Genomic DNA, 17,183 nt, shown 5'->3' with positions numbered 1-17,183 from the left:
GTAGGGAAAAGAAGGCTCTCTTACTAAGTAAACAGGAGAATAAAATTGACTTGTCTTTTAAAAGGAGCTTTGTGACATCTTTCTTGGCCACTTGTCCTGGAACATAAAGAGAATTCAAGCCCTGTTCATGACAGGGAGCATTCCTTTATTGTACCTTCACTATCCGAACGACCTGATGGAAACACGCCCGTGGCAGACAAGTAAATCAGCAGTACACTGTTTGCACTCAGCTCCTGGAATTCAAATGAAAAGAAGAGTGGCAAGGGAAGAAAAGTATTAGTTTATTTTAATAGTCAATCATCACCTTCATAAATACTTTGTCACTGAAGTGTGTTAGCCCTGCTTCTGGCTTCCCTTTGCTTTGTTCTCGTATGTGCACATACCCGTCCCCACCACACACACCCCTTCCAACAGGTGAGTCACAGACCAAAATGTGAAGCGATGAGACGATCACACTATTTTTTTCTCCACACAGACCTCCAGGCTGATATTAGAGCTTCAAGCAGCACTAAAAAAGCATCTGCTTCCACAGAGACTCTCTGCGTAGTCAGATCTGAGGCTTCAAGACATGGAAACCAAAGCTGCCAAGATCCATGCAGACCCTAACTCCCAAACAACTGAGGGTTCTTTGTTTCCAAATACCCCAGAGCCTGCAACACCTGGCCCTGATCCTTCTCAGCTGGAAAACAAGCACAACACATCCAGGTTTCTGTACAGACCTGTAAAAGAAATCTGTTTTCCACCTTTCTGATGGGCTGTCTGCGTGAGGAAACAGATGCTTTTAATTTCTGCAAAGGCATCCAAAGTTCTGAGTAGTAAGGATGCACTTCCTTCACCTCACCAGCTCTATCTTTACAGTTGTTTCTCAAAACAAACTGAAACCTGTTTCTTTATAGGATTCATATTCATATGCAAATTCACCAACCTTAAATGACGCTGCTAAAAATGTATATAGCTGGCTAAAAGTTGGTTTATAAAGTAGGTATTTGTGGGGGTTTTCCCGCCTAGCTGGTTTCTCCGTTGACTCCTGTAAAAAAAAAAAAAAAAAAAAAAAGCCAAAACACAACACACAAAACCCAACAACCGTATATTACCAAGTAGTTTCATAACCCTTTAGATTTCTATTTATTAGAATGTTCATCTTCAACATACTTCCCACACAAATGGTCTGCCCATGCTGCATTCCCAACTGCACAGTAAAGCAGGATGCACAGTACTTGAACCAGAACTTATTATCCCTCATTTAAATTTGTTACCAAAATCTTTCTTACTCTAAAGAATCATCCAAGAAAAGAGTGAAAAAAAATCCCTCCTCATCTCAATTAAATAAGTGAAAATCTCAGTATTTCCTCTTGCCTCCAGATAAAATATTTGTTAGGCTTTCTCTGAAGGAGATACTTAATTTTCAGACGATTCAGCACACTGATGAATTTATCTGGCTGCATGAGTGCTAGAGTGAAAACAAAGGGGTGAGGGTATAGCGTGGCACCCTGTCAGAGGTACCTCGGCTACCCCAGTGTAAACCATTTGTGAAATGGTGCCTAAACATTTGTCTCTGCTATTTTCTCACTACCGAAGGTTTGCCAAGAAGGAAAAAAAGGAGGCAGGCCAGGGCTAAAAACATTACTTGGATCAAACGCCACAGGTTTGAGCTACTCTTCGCTAACTTCTAGCAAGAGTTGCACCAGCTTTTACTAACCTGCTCTGCACAGTGACAGTACTGAAAAGAGTACACGCACCATTTAAACCCAAATGAACCAAAAAACCCCCCTTTAAGATCCATCACCAGGTTTGTCACTGCAATGGAACTAACCTGCATTCCAGGCTTGTTCATTTGGGACGCTAAATTCATTGGTTCCCTTTCAAGAGCTTGTAGCATTCGGAACATATCAATCGTTAATTCACTGAACTTGACCTGCAAGAGAGTCAAACACTTTATTCGGCCAGATACAGATCAAGCAATATTTCTCTGGAGTTCCCAGGTAAGAGATTCAACTGCACACGAGACAGACCATTTCCTGACTCTCAGGGATCTGTCAGTGCCACCTTTGAGCCTCTCAAGACCTGTGGATGCCTTTTAGAAGACCTCACAGAAGACAAAGCCTATTTATTACAGGTCTGTCAGGGCAGTTCACTGCAGCTCAGACCTCTACTTTGCAGATTATGAGACTTTTCTGGGGTGTTTACAAATAAAATGCTGAATCCACTACATGCTGTGAATTTAGACAAAATCTAAAAAGGTAACACAAACTGTAGTTTAGATACAACTCCCTTGCTTACCTGAAAAAAAGAGTTCAGAGAGAAGTCGTGAAGCCTGTACAACTTCACTATCATCATCATCCAAAAAACAAGAACGTCCTTTGAAAACCCCCAGCTGAAGTTGCAACAAGCTGAAGTATGTCATGTGAAAGCCAAAGTCAAGACTTTTCTAGACACATCCCAGAGGCCTCTCCTGCTTAAATGTTGTTAAGAGCAACTCAGTATATGAAAATCAATTGGATCTACTTGATTGACATGATGAATATAAGCAATAAGAGGTCAGTACTACAGATCTAATACCTAACATCTCTTTTTTAGCTCTTATTTCTGAGCACCTCTTCTTCTTGCTGCCCCTGCAAACATCACAATCAAAATATTTTAGTGTTCACCTCTATTAGAATCTCTGTTGCGTGATCAGAAGGGATGTCACAGGGGGAAGAAATCTGCACTCCAAAGACAAACCCAAGTCCCCAGAATTTCTTTTACCTGGTTGTTGCAGTTCCCAATAATCAGCGCATCCGCAAGAGCAAGCTGTCCCACTATCATTCCCTGCTCTAGCAACGGAGCTCCTGTTTCAGAAAGCCTGTTAGAGGTGATTACAATGGTGTTGTCATCATTTAAAACCATGACAGGGTCTGCCTAAAAAAAGCAACCAGAATCAATCAGGAATTCAAGAAAACATACAGATTTGCAGTCAGACAGAAGTCCAAAGGTCTCGTCACTTAGAGTAAACATTTTGTAACTGAGGTCAATTTTTTAATTAATTTGCCATACATGTAATTGCATATTTGCATGCTGGCTACAGAGCGATGCCTTACCGCCGGGTAAAGCAATGGCTCTTGGGGACTGCAAGCAAATGCATGGTACAAGCACATGAAGGGACAGCAAAGAAAAAAACAGAGTGCCTCAAGTGACACGAACTCTGCTTCAGCTTTTCTGTAGCTGGGGAACCAAATGTCATCAACGACCTTACAAATTCACACAGAATAAAGGGAACACTCCTACAATGCAGAAGAACCCTGCGCTATTTCAGTCTGCCTGCTTTTCCTAGGAATAAAGAGCGAAGGCGATGAGGGAATAACGGTGCCACCCATTCTGGCAATATCTTGTACAAAAGGGGGAAGGTAGAACACTCTCATTTGGCAGAATAAAAGAAATTGTTTCAGCAAACTTCAGAATTCCAACTCTTTCAGCAACTGCCATGTTTACACCATGTTTTCCATTTGATATCGCTAATGTACCGCTGGTGTAACAGACCGGTACCCCAGCAACGTACACTTTGGAGCACAACCAAAACATCAGCAAATTGGATTGGCTTCCACAGCAGCAGAACTGGAGTTGGCAGTCCCTCCAAAACACTGACCACGACAACTGCTGTGCTATTTTCTGAACCATTTTCTGAACACCAAGAGCAAAACCATTAACGTGACCAAGTGTATCTTAGCTTCACGTGACATGACCAGGTCTGGCACTCACAGCTGTTGCTGTTGCGCCACTGTGAGCAGGTTTCAGTCATTAAATCGGATGGGAATATTGTCCCTGCACGTGGCACACCTGCTTACCACACAGAGGTGGTGGTATAGGAACTCTGGAGTGAACAAGTCAGAATAATTGACTTTTAAACTAACAGCTACAAGGGAATGGTGTTCTTACCTCAATAAACGCTGCCACTTCCTGAAGAACCAGGTTCCACTCCACCTGATCTTCAGTATTGAACCGATGGGTGTAGTCTTCAATTTCATCTGACAGCTCCTGATGTACAAAGTTCAGAGACAGACACAGTCACCTCTTAAACTGAGAGCCTGCCAGGCAGGCAGTAACGTCACACTTTGGTTGGCTGGGCTGGCCTTTAAGAATAATTTAAACCAAATTATGTTACTTGAGAACATACGCGGCACACTTATGACTAACATGCCAGCCAAAACGCGCTCCTTCAGCAGAGAGAATGCCAACGTTGCACCCAGCTTTGGCAACGCGAGGTGTCTTTTAAGCAGGTCCAAATGCAAAGAATAGCTGGGGTTAAGTATAACTATCCCACTCACATACAGCTCTGTCACTGGTTATTACCATAAGCTATAGATACCAAGGATTCAAATTTCAGCTTAAAAGTAACTTCAAATACATTGTGAAAGTGGATGGTATGGCTTTTTAGCTGCTACTAAGCTAAGCTAGCAGTTCAAGTGAGCTTAGACACAGAGAGAGTAATGCAACCTACACAAAACTGTCAATACCAGAAGCTGCTTGCAGCGAGGTTGTTAGAGGGGCCTGGGAAGCATATGCTGCTGGGAGAGGCATGCTGTTCCTTTGTTGTGGTTAAAGGGTACCTCCTACCTCCCTGTCTAGGCTGCAGCTATTGGAATATTTTTACTTGGTGTTCCATCAATGCTATCAAATTATGTGAGCTTAAAATGTCATTATGAAATGTCTGATCACAGAAGATACCCATTGTGTTGGATGTCAGCTATACTAGAAAAGCAGTGCTCAACCTTGGCCTGTAGCCTGTTTGTGGTACCTAAAGGCTTGTGTTTATAGGCATCCAGTGCTCCACTCCCACTGCAGAGTCATGTGCAGATCCAGCCTCCCCAGTCTGATAGCAAGGTTTAATTTTGATGGGTCTCTGGAAAGTGCAAAGTGTATTCAGGATGCATTCTAGACACGGGACAGAGCGATAGCTGTTTGAAGGAAGACAAATTAGCTCAACATCTAGCTAGGAGACACCGGTTTTCCGAGCAACAGTGTGTCCTAAAACTTGGTGAGGGAGATTCCGCAATTTCTTAAATGCACTACAGGAATGAAAATGGACTCAGAGTTATCAGATGATCCCCACATCTTCAGATGAGTAACAGATCCAACAGATCCAACAGCACAATCAAGTAAATGAGGAGGAAAAAAGATGAAAAGCTGTGCTGCAGCACCAGCTAACATCCCCGATCTGATGTGTGATATTGAAGTTGACATAGACCATATCATGGATTCCCAAATTAGGAGAAAAGCCCTGAATAACCAGCAAGCTCCCACCCCTTAGCATCTTCATCCTCATTTCGACATACCTTTACAAGGTCCTTTACAACATCCATTTTGTTGAGCAAGAGACAAACCACTATAAACCTTGCATAGTACCGCAGCTTCTTAACCACCAGTTCAGGCCTAAACACAACAACAAAAACACCACAGCCAAATTTGAGATTGAGATAGAACATACATAGGCAACAGCGGAAGGAAGAGGACTTTGAGACCCGAGCAAGGCTGAACACTGCACAGATTAAGAGTTCTAACTGAACTGCTTAGAGGTTTATTTAAAATTGAGTACAGGGACATAAAATATGCATGGAGAAAGCCACAGCCTCCCCCTTCCCCAGTCTCCTTACATGAGAACAGGCATGGGAGTCAGATAAAATCGCTGGCGCTTCCAACCTTTTGACAGTTCATGGGCACTACCTGACCCCACTGCATCCCATGATAATCGCAGCTGGCTCAGAGTTCACCCACCTGGGACAACTAGAGATCTACAGGTCAGCACAGCCCATAATTACTCAGCCATCTCTAAAATCTTCTGGCAGTATCTAGACACATGCTCAGTCAATCCTACCTTGTCTGAGACAGCTCAAGCACCCAAACTGAAATGGAGAGATTTTTAGGAGAGAGGATAACAGGATCAACAGGTATTGGAGCAGGGAAACGTTCACCTTTTTGTGGCCCACAGCTGCATTTAGACATCAGCGAGCCTAGGGGCATGCAAAGATTCCAAAGATCCTTGAATGCTTGGCAGGAAACTCCCTAACTAACCTTCTGCACTTATCTCAGTGATGAATTCAGATCATTTCTTCAGCTTTAATGAGGGAACCCTGGTATACTGGCTGGAACACAAGATCAGGATCCAGAACTGAGCTCTTTACCAGTTCTTATTTATATCCATGTTCTTGGCAAGCAGCACATTTTCTGCATTGCTACAGCACAGCCCTGCTTGGAGTGTACCTTTCTCAGTAGCATCTTAAAAGGGAGACATTATGCCTCCTGAAACTCTTGGTCCTTGTCCCAGTCCGTTACAGAGGGCTGTTGTACTGCAGCACTGATGTTCCCCTGAAACGCCTGATTGGAGTCAAACAGGTTCCTCCACTTCAGCCCACGTGACCTCTCTTCCAGCCACAGGAGAACAGGTCCCAGCACTGACAGTGCTCAGGACTCACAAGGACAAAACTTTGGGGTTAATAGCTTTCTAGCCAGGACCAGACAACAGAATATTCCTCCAGTCATACGCACAGCTTTTATTTATACTGAGGTGTTCTTTCAAGCACGGCAGGAGGATTAAAAGAAACTTCCTTCAACACTGATTTTATCCCAGTTAGGCTCCTATGGTTTGTAGTTATTTGCTCCTTTCATATACCCTTCTAGTCTTCAAAGCCAAGGGTGTTCACTCAGACCTACCTGTCTTCTTTGTTGACTTGGGAGTAGTATGACCTCTGCCTAATCGCTGAATAGAAGGAGAAAGCTTCATTGAGATAGCTGGTTTCTGAAGTGCGCAAGCTGCAGGGGAAGAATCAGATTAGCTCACTACTTCAGATGGAAATCCATGCCAAACCCTCCCTTCCTGCCCCCTCAGCCATCTTGTGCAGCAACAGCAAAACTCCCTCAAGTAACAGTGTATGAAAGCCAGACTCTCATTCGTTGTGCCTGCTGGAAGACAGATTTCAGAGCTTGGATTCCATTTCAGATAACAATAAATCGGCCCGTCTTGTACCCTGATGTACAGGTGACAGGTTAATTGAAAAGTCTGAAGGAGCATTATGCTCCCAAACTTGTAAATGACACTTCTGCACAAGAGTCAAACGCAGCACGCGTGGCGGGCTTAGAGACACTGCGAGGTAGGAGGAAAGTCCTTAGGCAGTGTCAGCGTGGAATCGGGCTCACAGGGGCCTCTCTCTGCAGCACCCCATGCAGTCCCAAGGGCCTTCTCATGCAGAAACAGGCATCATGCCTCAACTGACGCGTTCATTTCTCCTGACTGAGTATCCAGATGTTTGGCACAGAGCTGCCACTAACACTGCATTCCCCTGCTGAATCCTTTTCTGTGCTTACTTACTAATAATGGTAATAGAGCTGCCCAATCTTGGAAGCAATTTCCCCAATTTGCCACCGCTTCAACCCATACCGATTGTCCAATACTTGTCTATTTCGCAAGAGAGAAAAGAAAGATTAAAAGGCATTCCAGAATTCTCAGAACATCACACCAGACAAGACAAAGAGCCATTGTAGGGCCAAATCCAGCTTTCATTCCTGGTGTGGTATCCCCAGGAGCAGTCCCTCACAGAGCCAACAGCACTGCTTTCGCACACCAGAACAAGGTCCATTTATCTTGCATAACCTTGCGAGAGCTCGACGTAAGTATGGTGCACAAAGTACACACAACAAAAGGTGACAGCTTCCCAGGAGAACACCCAGACTATGCAGCCAGCGTAAGGTGTGAAAGATCAGAGCCCATGCTGCGGCAAGACGCCTCACACCGTTCCAGATGGGTTCTGCGCTGCAGAAGCCACCATCCCAGCTTCTCCTTGGTAATGTATTACAGCAACACTCATTTAAGTCGAGCAAAAGGTTTTGTTAAAAAAGTCACAGAGAAAACTCTGCAACATTTTCATTCATCAGACTGTGAGCACTCAAGGCAGACTATTCCCTCCCTTCGTGCTTGAATAACAGTGAAATCTCTATCTTAACCGGGACCTCTAGACATTCCAGAGATTAAAGTTGCACTTAAACCCATACAGCACCTCTGCCCACAACATCCCCTTACCGATGCTGCTGTTGGAACTTCCAGAGTTTGGTGTAAACGTCAAACGTTCGCCCAAAATAGGATTGCCACTGCTTTTGCCCGTACTGAGGTAAATCCCTGGAACAGACAAGTGACAAAGGCTCGGTTAGGGAGTAGATTCCAGCCAGCCCAGAGTGACAGCACTGTATTTGTATCATAATAGTTTTGTTTGGAATTGAGTTGAAATGCTTTGTAACTCTGCTTGCACCCAGAACTACAAGGACCATGATTCCGGTAGTTTCTCAAAACTTGTCATTACTGGAATCCACAAGGAAATCCTGTTTAGCTTGTAGGAAGCACATACATCAAGGTCTGACCATAGCATCCCTAAAACCACGCCACAGGCCAGGCAGCACATTCATTTAACATGTGTGTAAGAAAAGACCACATATGCATATATGAAAATGTACATGGCGGGAGGGGGGAGGAAGAAATTTTTCAGTGCCATCTGCTACTTATTGCTTCCTACTTTCAGATGAATTCTCTCACCACTTTTCAAAGGCAAAAGTGTTAATAAAGGTCCCATGGGTTTTGCAAATCTTGAAGTGTTGCCTACACGCAATCGCTGCTTGGGGACACAGAGCGCTAACGTCTCAAACTGCCTGAGCTCCGCAGGTTCCACGCAAAGGACGACAACGCTGTAACATCAAACTGAAGGTGTGCAGCTTAACCCCAAGGTTTTGAAGAAGTAAAACTTCTCCTACTAAGACAATAGCGATTCCGGAATGGCTATTCCAACACACAGAACAGCAGCAGAGAGAAGCAGTGCTCTCCTCGCACAGGTTAACAGGAGTCAAGCGATCGGATACGTGCAGAGCCATTGGAATTCGTGGACAGACAGAGTCTAGCAGCACATAGGAATCCATGCTCTCTATCCCCTGTAAACAGGCACTGATCAAGGTTCCTCAGTATCAACAGGTTCTCAACAGCATCAAAAGAACAGGCCTACAAATAATCACTCAAAATAGGAAATAACCATGTTTCTACATGCATTTTCCAACAGGTGATTGAAAACATCTTCCTGCCTTGCTAAAAGAGAAGTCAATTTATGGTTATATGCACAGAAGACTAAATTGGACTCCTCAAATATCATAATAAAAAAACCCTCAAACCTACCCAAGAGCAAACAGAATAATCTAATGGAATTTAATTCCTTTAGACTCATTTAAATTGATATGTCTTAACACTCATTAAGGAAATAATCTTTTTCAAACGGACGAGGCTGCTCGCTGTGTTTCAGAAACAGACCCTACAACATCACAGATAAATCAGCTCCCCAAATGTCAGCAGGTCGAGTAAGCACATGGAGGCACAGCCACCATTCACTGGGTCAGGTCACACCATCATCACGTTTGTCACCCTCTAACTCACAGCTGGCGATACAGCACAACCCCAGACCTGGTTTGTCCGTATCGGTCTCCAGTGCTACGAGGCAGGTTTGTCAGCCCGGTTCAGCTCTGCTTCCGTGCCTCCATGCTGCGATACGTTTCCTTCCACCCCACAACTGTGATGTAGTCCTAGGGTTGTGCGCTCAGCCCTAACAGAAGACCACTTAAATCTTGGAACAAACGCAACAAAGACCAAAACCCCTCAGTCCCGGGAGCACACGTTGCCTATAAACCTACACCGCAGCCAATTCAAAGAGGCAAACAACTCTGCGTGGAAGTGGAACAGCTTTTTCAAGACGACGTAATTTTTCATTTGATTCAAGAATGGTTTCTTCAGGGGATGCTCTCACTGTGCTGGTTAATGCACCATCCAACACCCCACTCTTCAGCAGCAGGCACAGAAAGGCAGCATATTCCACTTCCAAGCCCGGGAGGTCGAGACCGAGGGAAACACCACCTTTTGGAAACCCTGGAGGAGTGAGACGCAAAGCAGTACGCTGTGATCTCCAGGCAGCGTCCTGGCGCGTTTCTGCTAACTGTGATTGCTTTAGCAGCACCCCAGGTAGAAAAGGAAATTAATATGCCTTTGCTCATCAGCCAACTGTACTTCCCACACAGCTTGAAAGGACCCAGTGTAGTTACGACATGCAGAATGAATCCGTTATCAGCTGTGGCTCTTACCAGCCTGGAAAGCCATCCCAGTACTCACTGCTGCTACTCGATGAAGATGCCAATGAATCTGGGTAGGATTTTACAAAAAAAAATCAAACCTTGCAATTGGCCGCTCCACATTTCGGAACAGACCTCGGCGAAGCAGGGGTAATCAACAGTTCAGGCGTGTGCTTCAGGGCACCAGCACCTTCACCCAAATATAGCTGGATACAAACCCACGCAAATCAAAGCATTTACTGCATGAATGATTCACCACTTTGTTTTAATAGATGTAAACATTTTAGCAAAACAAAAGAAGTTAAACTGTCCACATACATCCCTAAGATATATTGCAGGCTTCAATATAGCAAGAGGTAGTGTTAAATTTAATTTGCACATCCACAAGTTTGTGTTAAAAAAAAGAAGTGAATATAAATAGAAAACAGCACTAAAATTGATCCTTTATAAAAAATAATAAAAATCAAAGTTCCCTGGCACTAACTGAAAGAATGACTGATTTAGCAAGTTGACTCAAAGAACCCTACCAGTAGTAACTGGGGATTTCGAGGCCATGGTGCCTAGGATGTCTGAGCAAAGGTCTACCTACCCCTTTCTTCTCTCAAACACCAAGAAGTAGGTGTGTGCACAAGTTAAAAAATAAGCAGGTAACTATTTGCTGATCATGCTTACGCATCTAGTCCTCATCAGTAACCAGCAAGTTCTTCACACCCCACCCGTCGTGCTCCCTTGCACACTGCCACCCCCTTGATTCCCTCCGCAGGAGCCCAAGCCTTCTTACAAGCCTGGTTCAACCCGCTGCGCCGCGCTCGTTTGCATACATGACAATTAGCAGCCTTTCAAAAGGCCATGCTAGCGCAGCAGCGCGCACACGCCTGGCGCTGCCGTCCGCGGCCGCTGCTGGGTGTCCACACGGATATTGCTCAAGCAGCGTGCTCGCCTAATTGCAGCTGGCATAGCTGCACAATACCATGCGATTCCTCGGCTCCCCAGGGAACAGGCAAGATCTCCATGGAAACAGACAGTAGCACTTGTTCTTTTGATCGGATTCTGACATGGCTGTAATAAAACTTCGTTTCTGACAATACATTACGGTGGTTTCACCACAGATTTTTGCAGACAAGAGCTGCCACTGCGGCCATCCACCTACCGTTTGTGTTCTGAACATCATGGATGTTGCTCCCATGTACCAAGACATTCTGCTGTGAGAAAACAGATGCATAAGCACAAGAGGACACAGAGTCCTTTTTTTTTTTTTTTTTAAATTGGACCACAGAATCTGCATTATTTGGAGAGAAATAGACCAAAAGAGGACTAAAGACTCAGCAGAGTGCAGAGCGGATTATTAATCCATCTCCTGCCACTGAAGGAGACTGGGAATACATGATCCAGAAGCAATTACACACCCAACTTGAGAGCAAAAGAGCTGTGTTATAGCAAGACATTTTGCTACTTGCAGATCTACAGCAGGATACTGAAGCAACATGGAGAGAAGAAGGCAACAGCATCAATTTCCTCCAGGGTTTGCCCGGCTGAGGATGCTGATGATGAACAGGCAGTGGTAGGGTACACTCGCCCTGTTACTGATGATGCTCAGCTTTACAAGAGGGAGGAAGTGGCACCAAAAAGGAATCCAGATGTGGAAGAGGGAATGGAGATGCTTTAATTTAGGACATTTCTATCCGGACACAGAAGATGGTTACACACTCCACTACACTAGCCTCCAACAACAAGTGTAAACTGTTTCCAACTCCTCGGCTTTTAAAACATTCCAAACTGGACATGAAGATGAAAACTTCGATGTTCTGAAACGATGGGTTTCTCACACGACACAGAAGATGGTTCCCTTGCCACACTAGGGTGGCTAGGGGATAAATTCCACAGACAGTCCAGAATTTTATCCAGTTCTTGCTGTACAGTGTCAGCAGAGACCAGCACCACTCACGTGCTCATAATTCATTTTCTGCCAGCAGTCCACTTCAGCCACGCTGTTGGCAGAAGCCAGGTAACACTGGCTGAAAACCAATTACAGGTGCTGAGGTTGGTTTGGCCAGCACCACCTGGGAGCTGTCACACAGGGACAGCTTCCAGAGATGGAAAGACTCTGAGAAAATCCTAGAGACTCAGCAGTTCCTTCAAAAGGAAGGTTACAATCACTCTAAGTTTAACATTCGGAGCTTTAAATACATTCACAGTTTTGACAGGAGATAAAAAAGACAATTTCCTTTTATGTTCACAGGCCTGTAGTAATTACAGGCTCCCGTTCCTGGAGCCTAAGCAGCAGTGGGATAGCGGTGTTGTGGCGTGGCTTCCCCATCACCCCTGATAACCCACGAGTGCAGCAGGCACCCCAGGAGCACTCACAGTAACCTGCCTCACTGACGCAGTCGGTGTGAGAAGCCAGTTCCTTCCCAGTGCCAGGCAGGACCCAGCCTGCAGCTAACAGGGTCCCATGGTTCCTAAAGCATCAGCAGCAGCACAGAACAAAGCCAAGAGGTTCAACTTGTATTTACAAAGTGTCTACAAAATAAATGCTTCAACACTGTCACCCCTTTCCATGAGAGGACAGCAGCTGTGACTCTCGCAGCCTGCACCGTGAGCAACAAGACCTCATGATCTGGGATGTATGTGGGAAGTCTTCTCATTTCTCAAACTTTCAAGCTTCGCTGTGATACGGAACACATTTAAGCACTTTTTAACATTAAAAAGAAGTAATAACTGGTGACAGTACACCATGAAAAAACTGCTTCCTAGCATGCTCCCTCTTTCCAGCCTTTTTCTAAGGAGAAAGCAAGTGGGAATGGGGCAAGGAGAGAAGAGAGCAATTGGAACATCCTTCATTAGCAGTTGTTTCTGCCTTACAGCTGAGGGTGTTCAAAAAGGGAGTACAGACACTAGAAAGACAACCTCCCCTCTAAGTTATTCGAGCAGGCATGGCCACAGAAAGATGGTATCACTGGCAGAGTGAGCATGAAGTATACTTTGGAGCAGCAACCTTGGCAGATCATCATATGTTTTCCTCAAATGCTGTATTTGGCATCTGTATTGGGAAGAGAGGAAGGAAATGCTACTGAAACAAAGACGTGGCAGGCTGAGCCCTTTCATTTTTGGCAGCAGCAACAGCTAAGCAGCTGCCAACACAGCTATAGGCTCAGTTCCCTGTAGCTGAGGTGTCCAGAGGTTTCAGAAAGGAAGTAATTGCTCTCCTGTCCCTCCCCCATCACTTCTTTTCCATGAAATATGGCAGGGACAAGAGGATGGCATAAAACACAGCAGCAAAAGCCACCATCTTCAAAACAGATGAAGGCAGGCATGCATCAAATACATTTATTATGCTAGAGGGAAAAGCAAGCAACTGGACTGAGAATTAGGATACTTGCCAAGTCATTTCCAGGTGAACTACCCAGAAGTGAACAAGCACTAAGAGAGGAGGTACCTGAAAATTGAAACGCTGCTCTATCCAGTCAATATACCCATAGAAATCACAGGCCTTATAGGTGACAGGGTGGTCAAATTCACAGCAAGAAGCAACTAGGTTGCTTGTGTCAGGTTACGGTAAGGAGAGGTGCAGACTCCCGTCCCGGTCTGTTCTTATTTTCACACAGCAGAGCCAGCTGCTGAAGCCCACCTCTCCATTTTCATTGCCCAAATTTAATCCAAAGGTATCTTCCATTTCCTTTTCATCTAGTTGGACAAGAAGGTTTCTTTTTGGCAAAGTAACACGGAGGCACACAGAAATGACACCTCTCATCTGGAAACCTGATACAAGTACTAACTCCCTGCATGCTCAAAGGAAAAGACAGAGCAGCTGTAGGTGCTCTGCGGATCTGAACTGCAGCATCACGGATCCAGACAGGAACTGTGTTCGACTGTAGTCTGCAGTGACTCAGGAGAAAAATCTCAAGGAAGCGATATCAGAAAGCCAGTGTAATGGCATAGATGGTACTGGAAATCTTGGCCTCAAGATCTCAGTCCATTTCCTTTAGACCCCGCTTCATGGGACATCAAGTGCAATCACCAGCAACTCCTTGTCCCTCTTACCCATTTATCACTCAGATTTTGGAGCACAAACTGTTTGTTTTGGATTTGGTAATCAACTCCTAAAGCACACGAAAGGATTATCAATAGTGGGGGGTGGGGGGGAAGGAACTAAGAACATCTTTGCTAACCATCTGTGTTTGAATAACAGCAAGCTATATGGGCCCAAACATACAGCATTACTCAGAGACCAGTAAGAGGCTGAACTGCCAACAAGACAGGAGCTAAAACCCGTGTTGCTGAAGAGACTCTACAGCAAAGCTTAGTAGTGAAACCCTTGAATACAGAATCTTTATCTCAGCATGCACTGACATGAACAGGATGCCTATTCACTGTCCAAACATGAACTATTTGCCTTGAACTCCCCTCACTCTTATTGCCCTTATTGGTGCCAACATAACAGCTAGACTTTCTGGATGTTGTTGCAGATGTTTTGTAGATAAATGCAGATTTTGCCTTCCTCCATGGTTCAGATGAAGCTTTTGTTTCACCAGACACATACAGGTTATGGTTTGAATGGTTCTGTTTACCATTTCCTAAATTTCTTCCCCAAAAAAGTATTCTCTCTGCCCTTTCCTCTCACCTAGGCCAATCCTTCTCATCCTTTTTTTTTGGGTACAGAGACCATGTGATTTTGGACTGGCACGCTGTTGACTGTCCACAAACACATCTAGTCCTTAATGGAGTACTTCATACACATTTCAGTATGAATTCCATCAATTTCATGGCATTTCCAACTTCCTGTTTACTGGTAACTGAGACAACCTAGACACTCCGCTCACCTTCCTCACATTTCCTTCCCTGCTGTCTCCCAAGCGCGTGAACCTCTACTCCTACGAATATATTCACGGTCCAAAACTACCCATACACAGGTGCACACTGCTCTCTCCTAATCAAACTTTCTGGGTTTGAGTTTGAAACGCTCACTGTACAACTGACCAGCATCACTCACATACTAAAGTGTATGTTCCAATGCTTTGCCGAGGGAATACTGTCAAAAATGCACCAACCTTAAGCCATTGAATAGCTGTTTAGATTTATCCAGTAAGTAGCAAAAGTCTGTCACTGTTTTCCTCTCTGCTTGAGGAATATCATCTTCAGCTCCTCCTGATGACATGATTTCTTTTAGGGCAAACTCAGTCCTATGAAGAAGAAAATAGCCATATTACTCAGAAATCGAGGCTACTGTGAACTCATCCAGATTAGAAGCACGTACAGCTCCATGGGGATGGAAACAAAGAGCATGCAATTCTCCCACAGGTTACTCTTCTCAAGACTCATTAAAAATAACAGCTGAGAATCAAAGCATGGGACTAATTACTGCACAATGCACTAGTTAACAGAGCAAAATTAAAAATAAAAGTGGTACAAGAGTCATAAAATAAAATAACTCTGAGGACTGTATTCACAAACACAAAACTGCCAACAAAGGACTAACACAAACAGTACTTGGGTTTCATCCCTGGAGAAAGAAAACCTCCCTAAATTTGCCTTCTGCAGAGGTGTTTATCCTGCAGCCGTGTTTAGAGACCAGCCTCAGTTCTGTTCACATTTCATCTTCTTCTGTAACTGTTGAAAACTGTAGCTCACGAGTTGCTGTGGCTAAAACACAGCGATTTTAGACAGAATGCTAAAAAATACCCTGCTTCCTCTCTTCTTCCTCGTGACCATTTAATTCCATGGCTTGCACTGCCCACAATTATACCTGCAGATCTATTTTTACTGTTTAGATGAGCCAAATGTCACAGTGCACAGCAACCACCTGAACAAAAACCTAAGACACACCACAGATAATCCTAGTGTTGAGTGAGTAAAGGAATATGAAAGCCTAGAAAGGCAGGGTGGGTTTTACAATCTTACTTAAAACATAGATACATATAAAATCAGCCTTCTGATCATCCAAAGGTGAGCTACAGATTTCTCAGCAGCAGCAGCAAAACTGCTCCTCTGAAGATGGCTGCCAGGGCTTGGGCTCCTCTGCACTAAGAACTTCAGCGCAAGATAAACACACCTCTAACCAGGCAAACGCAGAGCTTTTACTTTCAGCGGCTTCTCTACCAGTTCTGGCAAGCACTGTTGTTAAGCAACAAGTTTCCATTTGTGCAGAAGCTCTCACTGGATGCATTTGTATCAATAATTACCTGCAAGTCCCACTGCAAGCCAGGAGATGGCAAAGCTAACTCCTTACGGTCACTGGGAAGTTCCCTGAAGGATCTTTCATCAGTTGTGACAAAAACCCTTCACAATAACGTGTCGGACTTTAGAACTACTGCCCTGAACAAACATTTCATGCCCACCAAAGGCACAAGAAGTTGGCAGTGCCCCCCAGCTGTGGGGGTAAGTTAGGAAGCACATCCTGCCAACCCAGCAGTTCCACGATGTCCCAGTTTCTACCTTTCACGCACCCTCCTGCCCGTGCACTAGGGCACTAGTGCAAGGACACGGCGTGCACTGCACAAACTGCTTGCTGAAGAGTTCCAGAAAAAGGTTGGAAGCATCCAGTTTCTGCCAGGTAACTTTAGAATGGGAGCTAGACAACAGAAGAGAGTTCAAAACATACCAACCCGGTGCCGAAGGCTGTTGGTAGGAGGCCAGTGAGGCAGGACAGAAGTGCTGTGAAGCACCAGCCGTGTTTGAAATCTCCGAACATCCACATTCACACAGCACAAAACACGTAACACCGGGTACTTAAAACACCAACATATGAAATCAAAGTGAACAGTGAGAGCTACAAAAAACAGATGTCAGAAGCAGCCAGGAGGTGATTCAGGAATTTCAGGAAGAGGGACAATACCCCAGGTCCTGTGCGCTCCGCAGCAAGGGTGACCTAAATCCTGCGGCGAGGCCCCTGGACTCTGCAGCGCTCCACTCGCGTAGACAGGCACTCTAGAGCAGCTTCAGATATATTTGCAAAAATTGAGGAGCTGTTCCACACAGTCTGTATATCATTCCTTTAATTTAATGGTAAAGCCAGTTCTATTTCATACCCCCCAGTACCCCAACCATCGGTTGGCTAACATCGG

The 17,183-nt window shown here is 44.7% G+C and overlaps 1 protein-coding gene across 1 annotated transcript in view; it reads right to left on the bottom strand.

The window, feature by feature from the left end:
- SCAI (suppressor of cancer cell invasion) overlaps positions 1-15,298 on the bottom strand; it is a 26,529-nt gene extending 11,231 nt beyond the window's left edge. The window contains exons 1-10 of the mRNA XM_010154414.1: positions 15,171-15,298; positions 8,048-8,143; positions 7,340-7,426; positions 6,685-6,783; positions 5,310-5,406; positions 3,913-4,011; positions 2,746-2,898; positions 1,814-1,915; positions 926-1,027; positions 155-233 (exon numbers count right to left, since the gene is read on the bottom strand). Of these exons, the coding sequence (XP_010152716.1) occupies positions 155-233; positions 926-1,027; positions 1,814-1,915; positions 2,746-2,898; positions 3,913-4,011; positions 5,310-5,406; positions 6,685-6,783; positions 7,340-7,426; positions 8,048-8,143; positions 15,171-15,277 (1,021 nt within the window). The 5' untranslated portion in view covers positions 15,278-15,298. The remainder of the gene's footprint in view (positions 1-154; positions 234-925; positions 1,028-1,813; positions 1,916-2,745; positions 2,899-3,912; positions 4,012-5,309; positions 5,407-6,684; positions 6,784-7,339; positions 7,427-8,047; positions 8,144-15,170) is intronic.
- Between the last annotated feature and the right edge of the window lie 1,885 nt (positions 15,299-17,183).

The sequence above is a fragment of the Eurypyga helias genome, unplaced genomic scaffold, assembly GCF_000690775.1.
Source record: "Eurypyga helias isolate BGI_N326 unplaced genomic scaffold, ASM69077v1 scaffold14156, whole genome shotgun sequence".
NCBI lineage: Eukaryota > Metazoa > Chordata > Aves > Eurypygiformes > Eurypygidae > Eurypyga > Eurypyga helias.
This window is presented reverse-complemented; position numbering and strand designations above follow the sequence as displayed.